Source organism: Opisthorchis viverrini (assembly GCF_000715545.1).
Source record: "Opisthorchis viverrini unplaced genomic scaffold opera_v5_83, whole genome shotgun sequence".
In the NCBI taxonomy this organism is placed as follows: domain Eukaryota; kingdom Metazoa; phylum Platyhelminthes; class Trematoda; order Opisthorchiida; family Opisthorchiidae; genus Opisthorchis; species Opisthorchis viverrini.
This window is the reverse complement of record NW_008751739.1, coordinates 221,921-243,389: the sequence shown is the minus strand read 5'-3', so window position 1 is coordinate 243,389 and position 21,469 is coordinate 221,921. Positions and strand designations below refer to the sequence as shown.

At 46.5% G+C, this 21,469-nt stretch overlaps 2 protein-coding genes across 2 annotated transcripts in view; one reads left to right on the top strand and one right to left on the bottom strand.

Annotated features, from left to right (window-relative positions):
• Positions 1-1,092: 1,092 nt before the first annotated feature.
• On the top strand, positions 1,093-9,604 carry T265_04793 (hypothetical protein; the record flags this gene model as incomplete). The annotated part of the gene is made up of 6 exons (XM_009169631.1): positions 1,093-1,263; positions 1,301-1,454; positions 1,492-1,748; positions 5,805-6,132; positions 7,885-8,126; positions 8,999-9,604. 6 exons carry the CDS (start codon positions 1,135-1,137, stop codon positions 9,200-9,202), a joined length of 1,314 nt encoding a protein of 437 aa, XP_009167895.1.
• T265_04792 (hypothetical protein) overlaps positions 8,773-21,469 on the bottom strand; it is a gene marked incomplete at both ends in the record, with an annotated part of 27,648 nt that continues 14,951 nt past the window's right edge. Inside the window, 6 exons of the mRNA XM_009169630.1 lie at positions 8,773-9,599; positions 12,444-12,536; positions 13,742-14,251; positions 16,947-17,180; positions 17,764-17,917; positions 20,623-20,798. Coding sequence (XP_009167894.1) covers positions 9,348-9,599; positions 12,444-12,536; positions 13,742-14,251; positions 16,947-17,180; positions 17,764-17,917; positions 20,623-20,798 — 1,419 coding nt within the window. The remainder of the gene's footprint in view (positions 9,600-12,443; positions 12,537-13,741; positions 14,252-16,946; positions 17,181-17,763; positions 17,918-20,622; positions 20,799-21,469) is intronic.

Here is a 21,469-nt window from a genome sequence, read left to right as displayed (position 1 = left end):
CGGGTGGTTCAGCGTGCGTAATATATTCCACGATAGGAAAATTATTCACGGCTAAAAATGTCACAGGGATTTATTGTGACGTTCAACAATTGACACAAACACAGAGATTTAATCCCACTAGTTCAGCAGTCAACAAACAGTTCAATGGAGCATAAATGCACTCGTTCAGAAAGAAGTCAGCAGGTGGCGCCGAAAAATTGTGTATTTGTAACAATAAAACAAACGTCATGATACAATATGTACGACAGCTACAAAGTGTGGTTTAAGTTCCGGAAGAATGGTAAATGTGACAACGAATTACAGACACTACACGCCCCTGATAGTGGCCCTAATTCTCAGTGGTAGAGTAGTACAAACTCGGGACTTAATTAACCAGACGGAGTACGGTCTGGCTCAACGGGAATCTCCTTACCAGACTGTTTAGCCCGATGACTACCTTCGGGTGCATATTTCGAAGACCCTCACGATAACAGTGCGCTCAGACATTCTTGTCCGATTGGACCTTAAGGTTGGTAGTCGGCGGGAACAGCAGGAAACAAATCAAATAGGCAGAAAATGGGTGAAAAGAGGATATGAGGAAAAGTGAATTCCCACACTTCGACTTCTTTTGTGGAATAGCTGCTTGTACGTCAAATTCCCGTGTCACTTCTTTGGGAGTACATTAGTTCTCACAATATTATGGACTGCCGTATCATCCCGCAATGTCTGGTCCGGACTCACTCGAAATCACTTGCTGGAAACAGTGTTTTGACCTGCCCTTTGTCAACTTTGACAAACCCATCCAAACTGTCAGGGGCACAATTAGCCCATGAGAGAACAATATTGGATATCTGTGATTCGCTATTAGTCTTCTGGCCTTTATCCTCTTCACTCATACCATTACTCCAGCCAGCGCAATTATTTCCTTTGCCTGCACCACTCCCACAAAAGGTGGCATAATATCTAATTTTATTGCGCCCCTTTTTGGAGAGCCTTCTAGAGGAAAGATCTGACGATGGCTGCACGGGAAAACTTGAAGTGAACTGAATAGAACTGGGAAATTTACCAACCAATCACCTACGAGCCTTGCACTGTGCCTCCTACTGCTAACGCCTGCCAACGCTCGTCGCGCACACAACTGCTGGTTGCCCCGACATGGCGAATGTTCAGACATCTTTCCCACTAATGACTAAAGAGGCGGCAGAGAAGACAGCAAGGTCCATATTCGTGGGGAATATTCCGTACGAGGCTACAGAAGAAAAGCTAATTGAACTTTTCGGCAAGGTACTTGTCTTGGATGTAGGGATAAAGACCTATTTAGGCCGGCCCAGTCATTGGCTTCCGTTTAGTTTATGACAGGGAATCGGGAAAACCAAAGGGTTACGGTTTTTGTGAATACAATAATCCGGCGATTGCCGCGAGTGCCCTCCGTAACCTCCAGAATATCGAATTCAATGGGCGTCCTCTTCGAATTGGTAAGTGATGCAGTGATTTGTTACACCGATGAATCAGGCCCCGCCGCCGGAGAGCAGAATTCTGCGGAACTAGCACTTAGTAACCCGGCTGTGGGGCCTCCTTTGGAGAGCCCCTATGGAGACAAGTGTGATCCCCAAGCGGCTCCTGAGGCAATCAGTCGGGCTGTTGCCAGCCTCCCACCGGAACAAATGTACGAACTTATGAAGCAAATGAAGCTCTGCATCCAGAACAATCCAAACGAAGCTCGGAACATGCTACTACAAAACCCACAGCTGGCGTACGCGCTGCTCCAAGTAGGTGTGGCGTTCGTGCAATTTAATTAATCGTCTCGCGTCACGCGAATCTGGGTGCTGTGAAACCTAAAGTAAGGGGACTAAGGTTGGAAAACAACCACATAGCAGGCGGACATTCTAGGTTTCAGCACAGTGAAGGCCAATATGGCTTGCATTTAGGGCCTGATTATTGCGCTCACTTTGTCGTTCAAATCGAACTCGAAATGAACGTTTCTTGGTCTATTGGTCGGGCTTTTGTTGTGACGCTGAGTTCTCAATCACCAGACGATTTCCAAGGCGGCCTTGATGAGTGGTGCATCAGTCTTTCAAGTGCAGCTCCATGCATAAACCCACGTGGCCACCTACATATTCGTCGAACGTGTATTGTGGTAGCCCTGTACAAGCGATTCCCTCAAGAGCGGACGTCTTTGAGCGATTTAGAGAATCCTTCTTGCTTCATAACCCAGCTGGGTGGCTTCCAGGAACTCAAACTGCTTGGCCACCCTATGGGTGGTACTTATTTCGGTGGCCACACCGTAGACGGCTAGGTTTTATAAGCATGGTTGCTCACGATGTCACGTTGACAAGATAGTATAAATCGCTAGTCGATACACTGAGGACTCGCGATTGTTTAGCCGAAAATGTTATTGTTGTCGGGACAGCAAAAACAGAGTTGGAGCCACAGTCGTTACCAAGGGATTGGATGGTCTAAGAGGATGTTTATAACCCCCCTATGACGTGATTACCAGTACAGGATAATTATTTGCGTGACTTTATGTGGCGATGCCGTCCAGGATGCTGTTGGTACGGGTCACGGTCGACAAAATTGAGTGACCGCGGCGTGGTTGCCTCCGTAAAGTTGGAATTATATTGTGACACTTTGCTGTTGGTAGAGACTGTCAACACGTTCGATGAGCCATAGGAAATAAGAGCACGTGAACGTGACATAGTTCCCAGTTTTTACCGAGGAATTCGGTTGCTTAGTTATGAAGATGTAGCCGAGATTTGATTGAGTTATCATTGGTTGGGACTTGTCTAACGCTTCTGGCGCATCAAAGTTGTTGTAGGTACCAATACCATCCGGTGGGCCAAGGGACGTCAGCGTGCCTTACCGTGACGTGACGTCATGCTATGCCGCTGGTTTTAGCGATTTTCGCGTGGAAGTGAAGAGTCACTGGGCCAATGGTTGTGACACCGAAATTGTGGTGGTTGGCCTATCCACTCCATCGGTCGGTCGGATGTGAACATTTTACGCATCATTTAGTCAAAGTGAATCGTACTCTGAGGCCACCGAACAGAATAAAATAATCATTGCTCAGATACAATACCCTTGGGCGTCCAACTACCATGCGCCCAAAGGAAGCACGGGGGCTAGGTTACTAAGCCTAGACAGGAGCAGTCGAGATGCAGGCCACTGACCTTCCGGCCGATAAATTCGCGCCCTCACCACTGATCCACCTCGAACTTGGCCACCTGATAAACAATCCACGGAAAATTCTCGGGAGAAATTTCCATCAATAGAGAAGAGTATGATGACTAAAATGATCTTGCGTGCACATTTTCTGAGCAACAGCTGCGTTTCGTGTTGGAATAATTATCAGAGACAGCAACATCAGTGTTGATGATGCTCCACTGCGGTACAATCGCAAGGTTTAATTATATTTGAAAACTTAGTGAAAGGAGAAGTGTAGATGAGGGAGGAGACCTGGTGCTGGCTTATCGCACACCACCCTAAGGTCCAGTTGCCTCATGAAAGGCGAACTGGCTCAGCGGTTAGAGCGCGAATTTATCAACCGGGAGGTCCATGGTTCGAACCCGACCTCTGAATCTCGACTTCCCCTGTTTAGGCTTGGGCAACCTAACAGTATCCTAGCTTTCGTGCTTCGGGTGGCTGGTAGCTAGGCACCGAAAGAATGTTACAGCTGAACGAAGAATTAGGGACGTCTCGGTCTGGCTGCTTTCAGTGGTCAAGTATCAATTGTACAGCGAAACAGTTCGTACTGTAGCCCGGTGTCCTGTATTAACCTGAAGTCACTAGACATAACCGTCGCCAGGCAGCACTGCAACACAGCTATTCTTTCTGATTAAGTTGCAAAGTTTGTAACCTGTTTGTGCAACACATTTTGTTGACCACGCGTGAGAAAGTGGGTCTGTGAACCGAGTATACACGAGTTCACAACTTTCGCCGCGCCGAAACTGTAACCTCACGTACCTCCGTAAGCTCACCACCAAGAAACCTTAAACTGGCGGTATGCAGCTCCCGAGACCACTCACCGCTGACCTCCAAGCGATGTGGTTTGGTTTTATGGGAAACTCGCTTTCCATCTCCAGGAGTTTCCCTCATAAGTAGGTTTTTTAATGTCAGAAAAACAGGCGTAGGTGGCATTGCAAACGAATCCTCGAAACTTTACTGCCTCTAGCAGCTCCTGAACTCACTATAGGTCCAAACCGATCGCGAAACCAACTTGTGTCTTCCCAACACGGTGAAACTGGATCTTATCATGATGTGACGGTTTATGTGCCTCCGCGACTCGTTGAGCTATTCTGGAGATTGTTCGTACGACACTTGCTGAGTTTCATACCAGGTTAGTAAATGGTTAGAGGTCTGACCAACACAGTCTTCTGGCCTTCGAGTTTGGGTATCGGAACTTGGCGACTTGTTCTGTGGGAATGGGAATGCGCTTGCATTCGCTGCCTTGCGGTTATGCTTTGGTCAAGGATCATAATCGTCCTGTTTAGGTGTGTGTCTTGACAGTATACGAGCCTACTTACAACAATATTCCCACCACATCGGTCGTTTCGTGGTGTCACCACCCGGGTTGCCTTACTTGCTGCATGCAGCTGGGTGGGTAAGCGTTTCACACATTTCCTTCCTCGTCCTATGACATCGGGCTGAAGGATCCTTGCTTGACTGGATTCCCGTTGACAGCCATCTCTGTGCTGACCCGGCGCCTCAGATACGAACTTCATGAATTGGGAGAAAAGTGAGCTAAAGATACGCTCAGTGGGATGCGTCATTATGGATGGGCAGCAATCTCCCCGCAATTTGTTACATTGCTCAAAACGTAAACCTAAACCGCGAGAAGTTATGGTGCGTCAGTCTAGTATTCCTATAGAACCCTATAGACAAATACCCACCTCCACTAGGACTGATCCCTAGGAGATGAGAACTATATCTCTGCACTGAATCATGAAAATAATGGAAACACGACTAATAAGATTTAAAAACGACTGCCGGGTTGGATACAGTGACAACCTCCACTGATTGTCGGAAACATCTGAAGCTACCACATATACCCTATCGGTCATCAAAGTAAGCTCCTCTCCCCCACAGACTTTTTTCAAGTGCAGCCAAAATGTACGAAAAGCGCGTAATTTTGGGCTGAGAGCATTGAGTTTTTCAAATGGAAAGATAAACACACGAGTGGGTGAGCAGGTGGTGCGGGGGAAGCTGGTAGTTTCGGGCTTTTGTCTGGCAAATCTGTCTTGTGAGTCAAGGGACTCATTCACTCTTTATGCTAATATCTAATCTGCGAGTACTTCTAAACACTAGAGTTCGCTGCCTAAATTCCGGTGCACAGGTTTGGCTTTTCGTCCATGGAGTGAATTTATTGCGCCACTTATTTCGGTTACTGTTCAGCACTTAGGTATCCTGGTTCCAGGGTTAGGGCCTGGACTGGTGACACGATGCTCCACAGTTCGAACCCGACTCTGCCTCTCCGATAGGGTAGCCTGGCACTATCTGAGTGCTCTTACGTCACCTCGAGCTGCACCGCAGCTATGCACCGAGAGGGTGCCACAGCTGAGCCGAAACATTGCTTTCAAAATACGAAAAATGGTCTAGCAATATCACCGCCGTCGATTCCCAGATTGTTTGGCGATGCATCATTGCCTTTATTCAATTGCCGGTATACCCTCCTAGTTTGCGAAGATGCGAAGCACGCATTTAAATCGCGTTTCATAACAAAAGGGACTTCTTCATACAGTGACTGGATTTTCCTCGCGAAAACTTGTCCTTACGAAAGCTTCTTAAACTCAAAAAATTTTTACCACTCGTTCCCCCGGCTACACATCAAGGCACAGATTGTTATGAAAATCGTGGACCCCAAAGTTGCAATTGCTATGCTCAACCGGAGTCATGACCAAATTCCTCCGGCTATGCCGGATGAAGGAGAGACCAGACAGAAACCCAACGCACCAACTTCTTCCCCAGCTCCTATGCCTATGAATAATGCTGCGCCAGCCGTTGCACAGATGATGACTCCTCATACTGCTCCGGTCTCGATACCTGGGATGCCACCTACCAGCTACTCGTCTCACCCTGGAACGATTCCTATGGGTGGATCCCATCCTGGTGCGTATCCGATGGAACAACATCCGTCCGCTGTCCCGGTGCAGAACACACGTAAGTTACACATTACGCACTGAGCTAACGATGGATCGCATTACGACTCAGTCGCAGTCTTTGCCTTTGATGAAAATAATCGTTGATTCATAACATCCTTTCGGTGCCCAGCTACCATGCCAAGACAGGAGCAATCGAAATCCTGAGGTTGGGTTCGAAACAAGAGCCTTGCGTTCAGTAAGTTCGTGCCCTAACCACTGAGCTATCTCGAGCTCTGTGGTGGAGGCCTGAACCACTAATCTGAGTCTTCATTCTTCTGGATAAGGCATTCACGAGCTGCCCCACATCCCGTGAATAGCCGGTCACTGTGTCCACATTAGATGGTATGGAGCCCTGTTCAGGTGTACTAGTCTGTTCTCATCCTTGGCTACACTCCGGAGGCTCATTTAAGAACAATTACCTGTTTCGGCCAAACTAGGTCAGTTGATTTCACTTCACTTGGTTGCGTCAATCACCGGGGTATCAGTTGGTCGTGATGCCCCCACTACTTACCATGATATTGTACCATCGATCCCAAAACGCGGTATTCCTCGATTTTAATCTCACAGATAGCTTGATCCTTTCGTACATTCCTGGTCAAGAAGGCACATTCCAGAGTTCCAGGAATTTCGGCACGTTCCATTCCATATGTTCGGCTTTACAGGTGCATAACAAGTTATCCGAGAGCCTCCTCTGGATCAGTGAGTCAAATCGAAGTTACTCGTTACTGAATAACTTTTATAGGGCCCGGAACAAAGCTACTGAGGTATGCTCTGAAGCACGCTTGGCAGAAGCGGACCATCCGAATGTTTGTTGGTTGGCGTTCATCATTCACCTCAAAATGGTATCTATGTATCTTTAAGACCTACTGGTATCACCTCCCTATTGTGCTTCAGAACTCGAGTGTATAGATCGGTTTGTATGTGCTGGCAGCCGCATTCGTGTGGCAAGATCAGCACATGTACTGCAAAAGGTAGAACAGTGCTCAACAACCCGTCAACCCGAGCATGAAAAACGAATTCTCCGGATACCATAGGTTTGTGTAGGCAAAACTGCCGTGAGAACGGTACTGATCCTCGTCTGCAGAACCTAAGCGCCATGATCCAAAGGCCTGGCGGTTTTCTTGACCAACCCACACTACACAAGTTAGTGAACGTAGTTTCACAAAGAAATGGCGTATAAAAAATCAGCAACAAATACAAATTATTAGGTTGAGATGGCTGGAGCGTGTAGTACACATGTCCACCCAAAGCATCTTCCGAAGCGAGAGTTCATCCGTAATCCTGGTTAGCAAATTTGTCGCGATGGGCGGGCCATGGTACGACGCGTAGTTAGATGAAATAATGAAACAAGTTTAGTGGAATCTCACCACATTCCTAGAGTCCACCTGACTATCCCATGTTTGAACAGCCTACAGGATGTGATACATAACTGGCCTCAACGAAGAGCGTTCTATCATTTCGTAGCCTATCTACAAATTGTTTCGTGGCGCGTTGGTGTTGAGTGAAATCTTTGATGCCAAATCAGTCTCACTGGTGCCGTTTAACTTCGATGTTTCGGGTGACTTAGGTAGATGCTACGTTGCATGGAGCAGATGCCCAATCTCAAGGAATGTCAACGCAAGTTTGGAAGCACTGTAACAATTCAATTTTGAGTTTAGCTGTAGTATCAAGGTGAGGAAGCGTTAGCCCTAGGTGTTAATTCTGACCGAAACTTGCGGTTGCAGTCGTATGATAAATTACCCGTGTTTGTTTTTGCGTGTCCTCGTTTAAGGTATTTCACAGTTCTATCCTGGGGGTGGAATGGCACCGCCTGGGGGCGGATTCCCTCCTGCATCCAATATACAACCACCTGTCCAACACCAGCAGCCACCGCCTCCAATGCCGTATGATTACCCTGGAAACGCGCCACAGCAACCAAGGCCCGGTATGCCCAACCCCCCAATGAATTTCCACCCGAACGCACCGTCACAAATGCAGGCTGCACCGAGGCCAATACGCCCACAAGGACCCCAGGTAAGCCAAAACATTGTCGGTTAATCCGGACGGTCACAAATGGTAGAACCAGTTTTAAACATCATTGGATTATCGTCATCAAGTCGTGGTTGCACTCCTCGTGGGAGCTAAGGGAAATGTTACTATTGTTACTTCGCCAGCAGTTCTCACATTTACAACAGTCGCCTGCATTATTTTACACCTGTTGAACTTAGGTGAAAACAAATATGTTTCACCATATACAGATAAATAGTGTGCATAAATTGTACTCTACACCTTCCGAAATTTTCTGACATTGCAACCGATGGACATTAAAGTCTCAGTCACTTGGCCAACATCTGCGCTTTATCTCCACGATATAACTGGTGCAATCTGCACTTTTTATCACCATCCAATGAAGCGATATCTGAGGCTAGTGAACTGAAAGAGGTTAATCAAAATTAGTCACCACCGGTCAGGACTGTACATGACTTCTCCGTTGTTTGCGCAGGCTTGTCAAAATCTCGGGCTCACTGCACCACAAGCGGACTTTATGTTTGCTTACCTGCGTCGTTCCCGCTGAGTTCTTCTGTCTCACTCTATTTTCTGTCGGCCGGTGAATCCTGGTTCGCCCGCTGTCTACAGCGGTAATTTTCTACAACAAGCCCATTTGAAGTGTCTACGAGAGCATTCCCTGACCCACAACCTGGTGTTTTGGTCTCTCTCGAGAGTTGGATCGCAGTGGATGTCGAATTCCACCTTTCCTATGGTGGCCTCCCTTGAGGACTACTGTACCTGTGTAATTTCCTGTCAAACAATTACGGAGTACTACTTGAAAAATAGAACTTTCACGTTTTTATTAGATCCCACGTCGAAGACCGAACTATTCAGATATTTTTGCTCTCATTTTTCAGCCTATCACACCTGCAATCGCCGCTGCAGCGGCTGCGAATATGGGTCCAAACAGCATATTGGCCGGACAGGGTGAGCAAGAAAAAGTCGCCCTAATCATGCAAGTGTTGCAGTTGTCCGACGAACAGTTGGCCATGTTGCCGGAAGATCAACGCCGTAGTATAATGATACTCAAGGAACAGTTAGGAAAGACGGGTGCCATTTAAAAAATAACTTCACACCCACACTTTTCGTGAAAACTGCGAGAAACTCGTTTTTGAAATATAATTGATTGTATCTGAATTGTGCCTCCTCTCGTAGAACATTTGAGCTCCCGGATATCGCATATAAGTCATTAGAAAAAAACAATGGTCATGCAAGGTAGTTGTACTGGTCGGGATCATAGGGGCTACGTTCAATATATCCTTTGTCAATGAGGGTCTCAACACATCTTTTGATTAACGGTATGGAGGGTTGAAAGCGACCACTGGCCTGTTGGAATACGGACTTTATCAAACTGACGTGGTCAATTTGTTTCCTTGATTTCATGACGCGGACTATGGCAGCTTGGATAAAATATCGTCTGTCTTCGTTCACTTGCCTCTCTACTTGTTCTGCGTCCGTCTGAAGAGCAAAGCATGATTAGTTAGGTAGTTGTGTTGTCAAAGTCTGAACGTGAAAACTGAGAAAGTTAGTAAACAAAATTACGGGTCCTATAGTTTCTTATGCAATTTGCCAAACATTGGCAACCTGGCCCGCTTGAGTGGCAGGCAAGTGAAGCTCAGGAAACACGTGTGCCTCACTCGGTGCTCAACGGAGTGCTTCGCGGCAAATAAAGGCACAATTAAGCACAGTATAAACAAACATTTTGTTCTATAAGATGATAAGTGGCAATTGAGTTCAAATATTGTGACCGACGATCCCGTTCGGGGGCATGTCCAGTTTAGGCTTGGGCAATCTGGCAGTATCACATCCCTCGTGCTTCCTTCTGGTGGCATGACAGTTAGGCGCCGAAAGGGTGCTACAGCTGAACGATTTTTGGTTGTTGAAACGATAGTCTGCAGATACTGTTGAGTGTCGCTGTTCCACTTACGTGATACCACAGTCTGTCATCTAGATAGCTTTGGTGCTTGCACGATGTCCTAATTCTCGCAATTCACGGAAACTCGGCCGAGTTTGTTTAGAATATCTTTAAGGATGACTCGGTTTTGATGAGTGCTTACGGTCTACACCATTTCTGCCACTATATGCATCGTGAGCTGCTCTGTCTTCTAGAGATTGTGCAGATAAATGACTGGGAACAATGGTAGAAGGGATGGTTTCACTGCGTCCAACTTTACCGCCTACAGTGAAAACTGTTATCGGATTAAGCGACCGATTTGAGATCGAACCCGCAAAATTTTGGTGATGCAGGATACGTTTCATCATGGTTAAATCTACTTAGATTCGTACTTTTTTCAGCGATATTCGATGTACGTGGGAAGAGAGCTGATTCTTCAGCAATGTGGTAAAACAAAGCAGGAGCAGAATCGGTAACCGTGTGAGTTCACCCATAAATTCTTGAAGATGCGCAGGTACGAGTTCGAACGGAAGGCATCATCATCAAAGACAGCAACATCAGTGTTGCCACTGATGCTTCACTGCCGTACTCATGGTTGCCGAACGGAAAGCAGACAAATCAAGTCAAGTGCTAGGGGGGCTCACATTAGATGGGCGATAGTATCAACTCAGACAACAGGGTGCGCTAACTGCGGTCGCAGGTGGCAGGCTGTATCGAACCAGTGGCCGCCAAGACCAGTGTACTTGTGGTATGGTCTGGTGTAGTGTGGTCGTTCGGTTACGTTCCGCATATTGTTATTGTCGAATACATCAACAGTAAAGCAAGAAGCTGCATTGTATAGTTCAGCATGTGAAACAAGACTAATTTCTGTAGGACCCACACGAGGACTGGAAGCCGGAGGACAGTAGGGTAAGCTTGTGACAGAGCGTTTAAGCACCGAAAATATTCCAGTCATGTCTGTCAAAGCCACAAAAGTCAATCTGCAGCGCTAATCCACGCTTGTCACCTGATAAATTGTTTGGGAAACCGAACAGACTAAGGCATGTGAAAAAGTGCTCAACGCAAATGAGTTCGTTCTCAACATTTCGGATATCGTCCGAACAAGCTACTGCATCGTGCTCCCATTCTTGTAACCACCTAACTACTCTGTGGGACATGCAGAAAGAAAAACTCTGAGAGGGGTTCGATATGGAACTGGAATACGGAATCCTGACAACTACACTGATTACAAGGAATCACTATACATGGGAATACACTGGTCCCATCCCATATGACGATAGACGCACTGTTAAAACAGGTGCAAATAGGGTTTCCATGTGCCTCCCACTATCCCATTACTGGATACCCGATGGCGTGATTCGTATATGGATTTTCGAACTGGCAGCTATAAGGCGCTTGGATTCTCCAGCTCCAACGATGCCCTTCAATCCCGCTCAATCGGATCTGTCGATCGTTAATTTGACGAGCACTACATATCGTATCAACCCTACCCACATACCGTCACCTTTTTTTGTTTCAGTACCTCACTTCAAGGGGTAGTTTTTGGACTTTTTACCAAGGTATCCATATCTGGGCGCTTTTGCCAGTCGGTATTCTCAGTACTCAGGTGATCATGTAGAAGCTGCTTCGTGATCCTGTTTCCATCCAGTCAGCGAACACGTCTCAGCCACCGTAGACAGTTACGTACGACAGTCTCCGCACCGTTACAACGCTCCAGCCGGGTAGTCTATGTGCTTAACCTCCTCAGTTAGGTTGACGTCGAACGCCTGAAGCAACGCTACGGAGGCATCGCATATTGTACCGGTACGTGATCGGTATTTCAATACCGTGCAGAAACACGGATAGCGCCACCGCCTTTTAAACACGTAGTTTGTTCTCCAACCGCGAGCTCTGGCGTTCTCATGCCATTTACTCGAGCTTACCAAAGGCTAATCCGGATCCCAACCCGCCACCAACGATTGAATCGATAACTTGCTACTCTGATAGCAGAAGCCTTTATGACATGGCTCAGACCCAGTCCCAGATGACTACGGAGTTGGACTGTCTAGTTATAGTCCGACTATGGAATGTGATTGCCTGTCTACCGGTGGTTCGGTCAACTGCAAGCCCCTCGAGTCCCAAACACGTGAAAATCATAACGAAACTACGTCATTAAAGGACTAGTATTGATGTCATTGTTGATGGCTAGGTGTTTCTCCTAGAGGGACGTCACGTGTTGAAAATACGAAAAAGAAACAGGTTAGGTGGGGAGTAGACACATTGGCATAGGCTATATGTGGTTTTCCAGCGGTGTACGAGTCTAATACATAAAACGGAACTCAAATGAGTCTTTGGGCAGCGTAGCTGCAACGCGTCTAACACAACTGGCTGAGACATTAGCCTTTTACGGATAATGGATTAAGGCTTACCTGTGTGGTCTCCTTGACTTGTGATCCGAAATTCACGCGAAATTTGAGGCGCTTGTTCTTGAATGCTCGATTCAAAACAATACGAGTCGAAGGCTGAGCAAGGAAATATGGATGGGTGATCACAACTGATGTAATATGTATCAAACTGTGAAGCATAAAAGATGACGAGTCCACTCGGCGATTCCTGTTCAGTAAGGTATAGTGCTAGAGATATCTTGGTGGTTAACGTGCGAACTTATTGATCGGAAGTTTCGTGCTTCGAACCCAATCCCAGAATCTCGACTGCTTCTGTCTTGGCCTGGGCAACCTGGCAGTACCTCAGCCTTCATGCTTCCTTCGGGTAGCGTGGCAGCTAGGCACCGAAAAGGCGTTATAACTGGATGATTTTTTCGAAGGTACGGTGCTTCCGAATCGATGAAAATGACCTAGATGGATCCTGCGCATTGAGAAAGCCAGTTTACAAAAACCAAGTGTACGACCCATATCTTTTAGCTGAGTTATGTCAGTGGTGTAGTTGCGATTGCGACACAGCGGTGGCGGATCATAATCGAATAACAAGGACACCTTTGGGACTTGCTTCCTCAGAAGAAATCATTTCTGACTAGTTCGTGAACAAGTAGCCTGAGAACCGGTGCCATAAATAAAATAAGAATAGAATAGAAATGAGCCCACAAGTACACAGCCCAAGCGCCTTAAGGTTCACTTGACATCAATTCAACTGCCCCGGCACCCCCTAATAAAATCTGTGAATGACATTGAAGAGGAACATTCCATTAGGTTGTCCATAGACCGGAAAATCAAGGCCCCAAAGTCCTGATTTGACCTGATGATACATTCCCTTAACCACACTAACCAGAATCGATCAAGTCGGCTAGTTGCAAAAAAACTCACCGACTGGTTCTCCGTCTGTCTTAAAACTCGGACAACCCGGTAACTTATTCATTTGGCCTGAAGAAGCTATTGTGCTAAGAGTAAAACACTGCCGAGTAGTAAGTCCACCAATTGTCTACTAAACCCTTCTAAAGGAAGAAAAGAACATCCTTTGGCCTGGATCTGCAAGGGAGCGTATCCTCCGTAGCATTAAAAACCCCTACTGGTTGCGGGCTGAATGTTGCAGAAGTCTGCGAGTCAGGATAACCACGTGGGTTTAATCACTGTGCTAGTCGAAATACACCAGAACGGACATCATGATCTTAGGAACATCAGAAGAACAAGTTACCATCAATATCTGCTATCAAAATTCAGTAGTTTTGCGTGGATGAAGGGAGGCCCGCATGCAAATGTAAAAATACACTCACAGAGAGGGTAGGCTTATCCGTCTCACTAAAAGAGGAATCCGCAGACTCCAAAGAGAGGATATTGATTTCTAGCAGCGGACCTAGTATTCGGTGAATCTGATCATAGGGAGCACCACTAACGGAATCAGGAGTTGTATCCATCGCATCATTGGAACTTCCGGGGGTCGCCGCCACAGCCGTCAGAGGATTTTCCGAACTGCTCCCACCGGCAACGGTATCTGCTGAAATCAGCTGAATGCGGGAAGATAAATCACGCACTAGGATTACGTCTGAGTCCAAAACATCAAACAGTAACAAAATGGACGCATGTAATGTCGGCGCCTGTATTTGATAAGGCTTGTCCGCGAACAGTAACGTCAGCTCCACCGTTGAAGATTGATGTGCCCAACGCATCTTCCGGCCTTGATATGAAGCAGCGTAGAATGCTTCGAATTGTGAAGTGCATTGTTGCAACTCGTCTGGGAGTTTGAATTCAACTACGCCGGTTAGGTTGATGGGCCAGGAACATTGCTGTAGGATAAACGGGAGGAAAAAGGGTACAAAACAAGGGCAAATTGGTTGTAGGCTTTTCATCAGTGGTAGAGGTGTCGTCATCAGTGTCTTTGTGAAGCAAAGTGGTTGTGACACCGCTACGCTCCGCCTCAGGATGACGATTTCGACCCGATTGGTGGCCTGCGACTAACTAGCACAGCTACCAACAATGGTCCCAGTTGCAGAATTATAACATGCTGGTACCTGGGTACCAATAGTCGGAGAAAGTTAGCGAAAGTCGAAGTTCAAACAGCTGTAAGAAACGAATCTGAGTGAGTCAAACCAGTTGTTTGGTTCAAAAGGGGCAAGATAGCTCAGTACTTAAAGCGCGAATTTACTGACCAGAAGATCCACGGTTCGAACCTGACCTTTTCAACTTCCTTTTCCCTGTTTAAGCTTGAGTACCTCCTTCGGGTGGCATGGTAGCTAGACACCGCAAGAATGTTACAGCTGAGTGATTATCTTTTTGGTCCAAAACATCAGCAACTCTTGAACCCGCAAAACGGCCTGTAATTTTCATGCTTACAGAACTGGGAAGGAAGATAACCTTGAAGTCAACACCAGTGACATCTGGATGTGAAATGTAAGCTTGGTTTCGATGTCGGGATAACTGAAAACAGGTGGCCATAAAGGTACACTGTTGAACTTGCAGTCCTAATTAACGCCGTTGCTCTCCTGATAGGACCCGGCGTCGCCCACACTAAACCCCAAATCCACGGTTTTTTTATAGGATTTGAGTACAAATGGAGTATTATATACCATATAGCTTGTCTGAGTTGTCACTGTCACCACGGTGAGCTCGTACGAGTAAATAATTTGACCCCCACATGGGTTCAATGCTGGGATTTCTGGTCGAACCACCATCATCAGGCATCATTGTCAGCTGTAANGCGTACTTGTCGTACAGTGGTTGTGGCCGTCACAGTTTCGTTCACCGATGATTTAGGGAGGTGGGGTAGGTAGCTGCGCATTGGCGGTGGGAGCTGATAAATTAGTGCGTAAATACAGCACTGCTAGTGGACTGTTGAGTGGGGGACTGGGAAGGGAGCTATGCATTGAAGGCAATAGCTTGGATGTATGGGCGCCATTGAGGGTGTGACTGGGCCATGTCTGACAATGTCTCTAACCATTGATGTGGCCCGTCTCGGGGTTCCCATCTAGGAAGACGGCAATGACCAGTGGAGCTGAGTTTTCTGGTAATGGTTTTTATACTCCGCTGTCAAGTCATTGTTTGACCGCCTCTGGCTCTTTTCCAACCTTCATGTGGTTGTGCGAAAAGAGCCCTTCGAGGAGGTCGATCGACTGGCATAGCAGTACGTGGCCAAGCCAGCGCAACTTACGTAGTGTGATCAGTTCATCTATCGAAGGTGAGTTATTTCTGCCGAATACCATCGTTGATCTGGTGTTCCCAACAGACTCGGATAATGCTCCGAAGACATCGATGGTCAAACACTGAAAGTCTTTTGACGTCCTTGGCGCGCAGCGGCCAGGTTTCAGATCCCCATTATAATATGGAGCGCACCGCAGCATTGTAAGCTCGACCCTTGACAGAGAAGCTAATGTCACACCTACGCTATAGGTGACACAGGTTCACAAAAGCTGCTCTGGCCTTCCTAATCCGGATGGACATATCATCTTTCACGAGACCACCGGGAGTAATACAGCTGTTCAGGTAAACAAATTTGTCTGCTACCTCAATCGGTTCATCCGCAAGCATGAGGCTAGGGTTTGAGTCCACCCAGTCTTGCAGTAGCACTTTACACTTTGCAGGTGTGAAGCGCATGCCGAACCGTGAGGCGGAATTATTTAGATTATTTGGTGTTGTTCGCACTACCACGGGGTCAGGCTTTAGGTTTTATCAGCGTGTTGGGGCGGGGTACCACCACGTTCATCTATACTGATGAATGAACGATTTGCCGGAATCTGGGAGTTCATCACTTCAGTCGAGCTCAAAAAGAAAAAAAATGTGGGAAGGTTTACATCCATACTTGAACCGTAGAACTGTCACGGTAAGGCGCGGCGCTGTTCAAGGCATCTCGGAGTTTCGATGCGCTATTCTGCGTTATTTCAAATACGCTGTTATGGATCCACTGGTCCACTGATGTGAGCGATTAACACTGATGGGTCATTCAAATCTAAAGCACTCGGAGATGTAAGCCGATCCGCGACCGTCAGGAAGAACTGTTCGATGCATCAAGTTATTGTCGATAAACAGCATGTATTATCACCTATACACTGCACTTTAGGTTGTGCATAATCGGTCGGCCGGCACTGAAGCATGAGCGTTGAACACTGATGTTGCGTTGTCAATGATGCAGACGTAACCAGTCTGTTTACGTTTTCACATTTTCAAAGCCATTTATTTGTCCCACTTTCAGGATACGGGGTGCGAACACCGTATTGAAATGTACCTCTAGGATCTTACACCTCAGACGTGAGCCCACCTGGCCCGATAGTTGGAATCTCAATATGAAGAAAATGAAGTGTATTTAACTTAGAGCGCGATGCTCTAGAATACAAACGGCTGGAGTGCAATTTAGCCTACCTAATTCTAAAAGAAAAACGACTAACCACTATGGTTATGCTTCTCTTCAGAAGGGACACAGTAACATTATCATCGCGTATAACGAAAAAGCCACACGGGAAATTGCGAAAATATTGGCTGCGTTCTCACCGTAAGTACGTTGAAGTGATGGCCGAATCTAAAATGAACATTATTTGTCGCCAAGAAGTCGTCAAACTTCCGGTTCAGTTCCGGGGCTAGTTGAACATCATTGAACATTCGATGGAACTTCCCGGTGAATTCGTAACCACAGACTGCCTTCAGCTGGTTGATCACAGATTCTTCGAGTTCCATTGACGAGGGAGTGTTGGAGATTAGGCGCTTGCAGAGCATACGCTGGTAGTACTGAATGAAAGTAAATTAACAAAGACAGAAAGCGGTTGCTACGAGGTTCGAAAGGGATCTTATCACATGCAAAAAAGGCATACATGGTAACCAAAGTTGCACACGAGGTGGGGTTCGAAGGGAGGAGTGAAACCATGGAATAGTTATAATTTGATTATTCAATTAGTCTGGAGTAGATTGGGCTCGTAGATCGTGGGAGAATCAATATCGCTCTTGGTAGTGGGGCACCGCGTAGATCTGATGATAGATACGGTGAGGTTCATATCTAGAGTATACGCTGACGGGATCAACGGTAAGGGGTCATTCCAAAGTGCTGGTTCCATCGCAATAAAGAGTACAAGGTTAAGCACCGTTGGTAAGCCAGCTGTAGCTAAACTTATCAGTAGGGTTGCAGGTTCGAACCTCGCTAGAGGTTGAAGAATTGCGACCTGTGGACGACTCACAATAGAAACGAAACAATTACACGGTGCTTTTTCTTGCACACCGAAATTTACCGCTTCAACAACATCCGGTGAGAGTAAAGAAGTCGGTTATCCTTTATTGAGCTACATTTTGTCGCAGAGCATGCAGAATAGGAACAAACCTTTTGGAACACATCCTTTTCATCAATATACTTGAAGATTGAAATGGATTCTGTGAGTTTGGATTCAAGTTCAGATTCGGAGGACTTGGAAGACTTTCTCAGTAGACCATCCATGTAGCGACTGAGCAGCTCAGACGGTCGCGGTCCGGGAGATCTGTGATTGTGAAAAGTACTATCAATAATAAAATGACTGTTTTGGGTGTGATTTGACGGTAAAATAACGAAAATCGAGGAGTTTGTGATAGTTGGTCAATTTTCGTATGCGAGAGGGGGAAATGGAAACCTGGAAACCAGGTTAGCGATACTATAAGCTAGCGTGTTGTTCGTGAGGACTGATATGAAGCGGTCAGGTCGTGGCATAGCGCCACCCACCCGGACCATATTGGTCAGCTTTTTAGAGTCAAGGAAGGCTAGGACAAGCAGGAAGATTTTGACACACAAGATAGCCACATCAAACCCTGGTTGATAGGCCAGATGAGATCAACCGCCATCGAGACCAATAGCGAGAAAGACGTAACGGGGATGTACACATCAAAGGTCGATTGGACTGAACACTTCGAAAAGAAATCCAGTTGGATTCCTATAATGCATACGTGAAAAACACCGCATGATGTTCAATCCAATATCAACCTTAATTTTTATAGAAGGAATATGACCAGAAACGCGACGAGGTACTGTATCCTACGGGTTAACACGCAGAGTAGGAGCTTGAGGGTTTGACGCGGATGTTACTCCGGAAATGGGATAAACGATGTGTGAGTGCGTACACGTATGGACATTCAGAACACTGCGAGAATAACTTGGCCTCACGATTCAGGGTGAGCCTTACAGATGCTGCTGCAAGGCTCGTTGGGATCAAACAGATTCCGGAGTCTTGTGGGTGAACCCATAGATCACGCTCACCAATTCCGGGGATGTAATCTAGGACGAAATATTCCTTCTATCATACAACACTCGGATGATCTTTATCAACTTGCTACATGACACATCGGCGTGACATTCACTTATTCGGCAAGGATAAAATGTTCCTGTGTGCTCTGTACTGTCAAATAGTTCACATGTTCACGGTGGACAGACGCTAAAAACCTATTGTCCACACTTGTCTCCAAAACATCTGAGGATGTGTAACGCAGTTGAAACTCGACTGTATCTGCATGCACGTCTATCACATGAGCTTATGTGTCTCTCCCCCCTCTCTCTCCCTGTTGCAGGTACCATGGTCGAACGACCACGAGCCCCGGACAGGAATGAATAGCCGCTTGTACACCCCCCCAGGCTGACCTTGATCGACCCCTTTTTGTACACACCCCCTGTCTTCCGGCCTCGGTTCGGGTTAATACACGTGCGTTGTTGCTATACTCCGGTCTTCTTCCCTGTACCACCGGACCTGTGCGCATGTGTGCTGTGTATACTGTGTGGATTCATTAATACCAGTCCGTATATCTGCACATTTCAGAACTGACGTGTGCCGTCGCTACATCCTCTCGAACGTCGAATACCGCTGACTTCCTGACATCCCATGCTACAGATGAGTGGATTGAGAATTCTGCCGCATGATTTTCCGAGGAAGCAGCTCACGCGATATGTGGGCTGATGGTACTCCACAGATCACTCTAGTTTGGTCTCGTGCTTCGAATACGACAGGACCGTCTATCTCACAGACCCCTATCCACCCAATCCTGTACACGATGGGAACGGCCTAAAGGAGGCCAGATTACGAAGCTCGAAAGCTGAACAGCCTCAGCCACACTGGCAACCGCAACCTTCCCGGATGACAAACTCGGGACCGGCTACATCAACTACGGAAGACTGAGAGTTAAGTCCCAGGCACGCGCCAAACGACGTCATGGATTCGAGCCATAGCTGGAAATACATGGCTTTCCCCTTTCACCCCAATGTGATTGGTCGTCGCTTGAAGAGCCAGTCAACAGGTGTGACTATGTGACATGGATCCCGTGACTGAAGGATGAGTGGTCTATATCCTGTCTACGTACGAGCTATTCATACTGGCGATCAGCCGCACATGGCCGGGTTTGGAACTCCATGGAGTTTCTTTAAATGTGCACTGGTGGTGTCCAATAAGGATGAGGCAGCTATACAGTACTTCTAGACTCTTCAGAATTGATTGGCCTCACTCGCAGGACGAAATCCCCATTAACAATAACAAGATATGTTCGCAACCGACATACTATCATTAGCGCAACACCCTGAGCTGTCATACTACACCAATGACAATTTGTCCCCACCTCATGCCATCTTTCACTGACGACAGAACTTGTAGTAACTGGAGATCGCCACGCAGTTTATGACTGCAAAGCGCCGAAAAACGGCTTTAAATCTGCCACTTCACCAAATATTGACCATAAGGTTTCTTTAGTTAACACACTGTTACAGAAACATGGATACAGCATTCACCGCACTTTAAGATGTCACTTTGACAGATGGAGCGAACCGAGATCGTTAGTGCTCAGGCAAAAGGCCATTATGATGACTGTGTCAGAGCTGACTGAGAAACAGTTAAACCAAAGCGCAGGAAAGACGGAATTACACGTCCTAGAAAGAGTGAGTATACGACTATTCAGGCAGCTATGCCACAGGTGAAAACACCTAAAAACCCACTGCACGTGAGTTGCGGTCGTTTGTGTCCAGACCAGAAATTCAACCTCAAACGAAATGACAAGTAATGTACGGGATTAATGTGACACAGAAGCCGGAGCTCATACTTAGCAAAAAGCCAACCTTAGTGAAACAATCGGCACGCTACTTACAGTGTACAAAGTAAACTGCTTGAGTTGAAAAATTGCTCTATTTATCTAACGACAGTTTTCAACTCCACATATACAACATAGAAACACTTACTTCGAACCGGAACCTCCTGGTGCAGTGTTGACAACAGTTCGATCGTTAATGGCCTGATTGAATGCCTTGTCCATTTGGTTCCGGAACAGGCTCATACCGTCAAATATTTCATCGATAAACTGGATGAATCGGTTTCGAATAGACAGCAGGTTCTCCACAAAATGTGCAGGTGCAAGCTACAAGAAGGAAATGTTTTTGACACTAATATACAGACTGGAGTAACAAAAGGTTGGTGTTCGTAACAACGTTAGGATGTGGAACAGAAACCAAGCGACACGCATAGAAATTATGGTTCACTAAACTACACGCTTATTGCAAGGTGTCATCGGACAGAATGAAGGGATAATCACGTGTTTGGCATTTTACCTGACCACCTATAACAGTTGATTTTAACAAGGACTTGCTGGTTTTAACTCGGCAGATTCACATAGTCTGACGTGAAGGGGTACTGCTCGTTAAAGGCCTTGTAAGACGGCCGAGTGGACTGCTTTGTTATGGATAAGTCACCACCGAGATATATGAAGAGATATATGAAGCACTATGGCCACAGCACTTCTAGTGACCTAAGAGAAGGTTCCGTATGCATTTGCCTACAGCATTTGACTGCCATAGCTTAGACCCATTAGTTTGGCACGCACAAGGGGTTATCAGGTTTAGCTCACTAACTTCAATTGGCTTTCCCATGTACGCTCATGTCTGCCATACATAGCATCGCATGGGCCAAGCAAAAAGTGTGAACTTCAAGGATCTATGTCACGATTTGCATCCTTTCAGTGGTGGTCTAAGTAGTGTAAATGTAATTGAAACTTCGCTGAGAAATGTAACTACAAAAATGCCCAACCATACA